This window comes from Brassica oleracea, chromosome C9 (assembly GCF_000695525.1).
Source record: "Brassica oleracea var. oleracea cultivar TO1000 chromosome C9, BOL, whole genome shotgun sequence".
NCBI lineage: Eukaryota > Viridiplantae > Streptophyta > Magnoliopsida > Brassicales > Brassicaceae > Brassica > Brassica oleracea.
Window position 1 is genome coordinate 5,582,569 of NC_027756.1, and position 2,883 is coordinate 5,585,451.

Consider the following 2,883-nt stretch of genomic DNA (forward strand, 5'->3'; position numbering starts at 1 on the left):
TTCATTCAAGGATTTCTATTTCTTGTGGCCTTTATAGAAAAATTTAAACAATAATTGGATACAAAAAAATACAGACGAATAAAATACAGCTTACAATCGGTCTTAAAGAAAATTAAACACACAACTACTTTACAAAGGAGTAGAAAAGGAAATTAGATATTTTGAGCAATAAATAGACATGGAAAATAAAAAGAAAACGAAAAAGTTAAAATGAAAAAAAGAAGGTGCAGAGAACATCAAAACCATGCATTACCGTAAAAACAGATTACATGGAGCACGATCTATAGGAAGCTTAACAAGTAAATCCATAACACATCAACCAATTAAAAGTTCTCTAACATAGTATGGGGCACGTGCCCCACCTACCATGGCCTTATACACCTACCATGGCCTTATATCCACCTCTAGTTTTACTTGCACAATGGTGAAGATTTTTGTAAGTTTTTAATTCATAATTGTTAATAATCATTATATGTATAAGCGTAGATGAACCCTCTGCTTTCACAAGTGAGTAAGGGGTTTAATCTGGCTTTATCTCAATTTCTCTCTTCTTCCTTCACCCCAACTCCTAAGAAGCTGAAACCCTCTTTGTTCAACTCATTTTCGCCATTACAATCACAAATTAAACGTTTTCTTGTTAAACTCATTTCTTGATAAAAGCATGGAATTTGGTGATTAGTTCTATGTAAAAACCAGTAGAAATGGCCAAAGTGTGGTTTGTAATGGTGGAAGTGAAACGTTGTCGCTCTACACGCAAATCATCAACCAGTTTTTTGCAATCAAGCTTGTGTTCACACGTTACTTCTCAATCCATCGCGTTGACTGTTGAGTTTCAATGAACCTTTTGATTCGTTTATTTATTCAAACTAAAACTGGAAAATGTTATGAATGTTTGGCGTATGGAAAATACAAAACATTGTTCCATTTTTTCGTACATTGTTTTTATTAATTTGGTTTTGAACGTCTAATGTTAAGAACACCGAAAAGGTAATCTTTATTAACTTTAAACACAAGAAAAAGAAGCCATATAATTAATTAATCAAGTCCCGGATACGTAATTTCAACCGGAGACAAAGCCATAGTTTCCGGCGACGGAGACGGTGACGGTGAAAATACCAGCTTCTCCGCCTGAAAATCACAATACTCTCTAAGCATATTCTCTTCCATAGTCGTAAGCCCTAGAGAAGTAAACAGAACGGACCAACACTCCTTCCCTATCAACCCAATGGCTCCACAACAATCTTTATCAATACCACCGGTTACACCCGGTTCAGCCGTACCGTTACGGCTCATGAAGAACTTGACGATCTGGTCGGTGCAAGACTTGAGCTCTAACGCCGCGTTCCAACAATCAACTAGGTTTCCGGAGCCAGAATGATCAGCAGCCACCGTCATGGTTTGCAGGTTCCTTGCCTCAGCCATGGTGTTGATGTGGACGGTCGATAAGAGATACGAAAGTGTTAGAAATGTGAGAAGAGAACGCTTTGAAGTAGTATTAGGGGCCATTGCATTAGTTATGTGTGTGTGGGATGAATAAACAAGTTGTGCGATCTGATGATTATATAGTGGAAAGAAAATGAGGGAGATGAGAAGTTTTGCGTTCGTTTAGTTTTGTTATTAACAAGAGATCGTGGTTAATTAATTAATTAGCACTAATTTATCGTTATGCACCTCTCTATCTTTATACATACATATCCGTTACGGACAATAATAGCAATTATGTAAGAAGATTAGAGATTCGTAAATACACATCGTCATTAGTTACATGTGTAAAAATTTAGCAGTGTTAGTTTATGCATGCATTATGAATTTATTAATGAAGAACTAAAACCTATTGGGCTTTATTTATTAAGCCCATTAATAGCAAATAATTTTTTAAGCCTATGTTTAGTGTAAGCCCATTCTCTGGTAGCTTAACATTAAGCTTCAAGTTAGAAAAAGAAAAAAGAGATGAGCGCGACCCCGGAGTTTCGGGCAAAGGAGGCAACCGTGTTTAAAGGCCACGAAGTAGTTGTTCTAGCGGCAAGATTTAACGGCGACGGAAACTACGGTCTCACTGTCTCACTTGCGGCAAGGATCGAACCAAAAAAAGAAAGCCTAATTTAAAAAAAAAGAGATGTTGTAAAAGTAATGGAAAAGTCTCTCTTTATTCATAACATAGAGGTTTTTTATATACGAGATTACACCGTCATAGACAAATGAAAAGAGTACAAATCATAATCCAACTAGGAAAAGGAAAACATAAAGAAATGAGGAAAAAAAAAAGCTGGCCGACTCTCTCTTTCTTGGGCTGTCGATGGTATAATCTCTTGGTTATGAGTCATCCACAATCTGTTTCAAAACACTTCCCCTTGGATGTCATAACCATTTAGAGCTTGTAATGTGCTTTAATGTTGCCTCATTAAAACCTTACCAGGAAAACCCAATTGGGACAAAACCATGGTGAAGGAAAAAGAGTACAACACACATTACTCCCCCTGAGTTGGACATTACTAAAGGTCTCTTGGATCTCTCCAATTTTCTGCAATCCGTGGGTGATGAAGATCTTGGGCAGAATATGTTTCGTCCTCGAACATGATAGTTGGTTCTTCTTTACCATCGGCCATGCCACAATCTGATCGAACATATTGAGTCATCAACCTCAAATACACACACACGAAATCTTGGATGATGTTGCTGTGATATGTGTGTATCACCATGTGAAAAACATAATCTGTCTGAAAAACAAATCAACAAAACCAAATAACCTCTCTTTGGGCTGGTTAGTATAAAATAAACCAAAATCAAAGGCTTCTTAATCGTCCTTCTTATGGACCAAACAGATCAGTGTCTAAAACAAGACCTCTGCATCGTCCATCTCAGGACTAAATGGACTTCTTTATC

The 2,883-nt window shown here is 37.0% G+C and overlaps 1 protein-coding gene across 1 annotated transcript; it reads right to left on the bottom strand.

Annotated features, from left to right (window-relative positions):
• Nucleotides 1-960: 960 nt before the first annotated feature.
• Nucleotides 961-1,513, bottom strand: LOC106317677 (egg cell-secreted protein 1.5). The gene has a single exon (XM_013755457.1). The coding sequence runs from the start codon at nucleotides 1,504-1,506 to the stop codon at nucleotides 1,036-1,038; it is 471 nt and encodes a 156-aa protein (XP_013610911.1). The 5' UTR covers nucleotides 1,507-1,513; the 3' UTR covers nucleotides 961-1,035.
• Nucleotides 1,514-2,883: the final 1,370 nt, after the last annotated feature.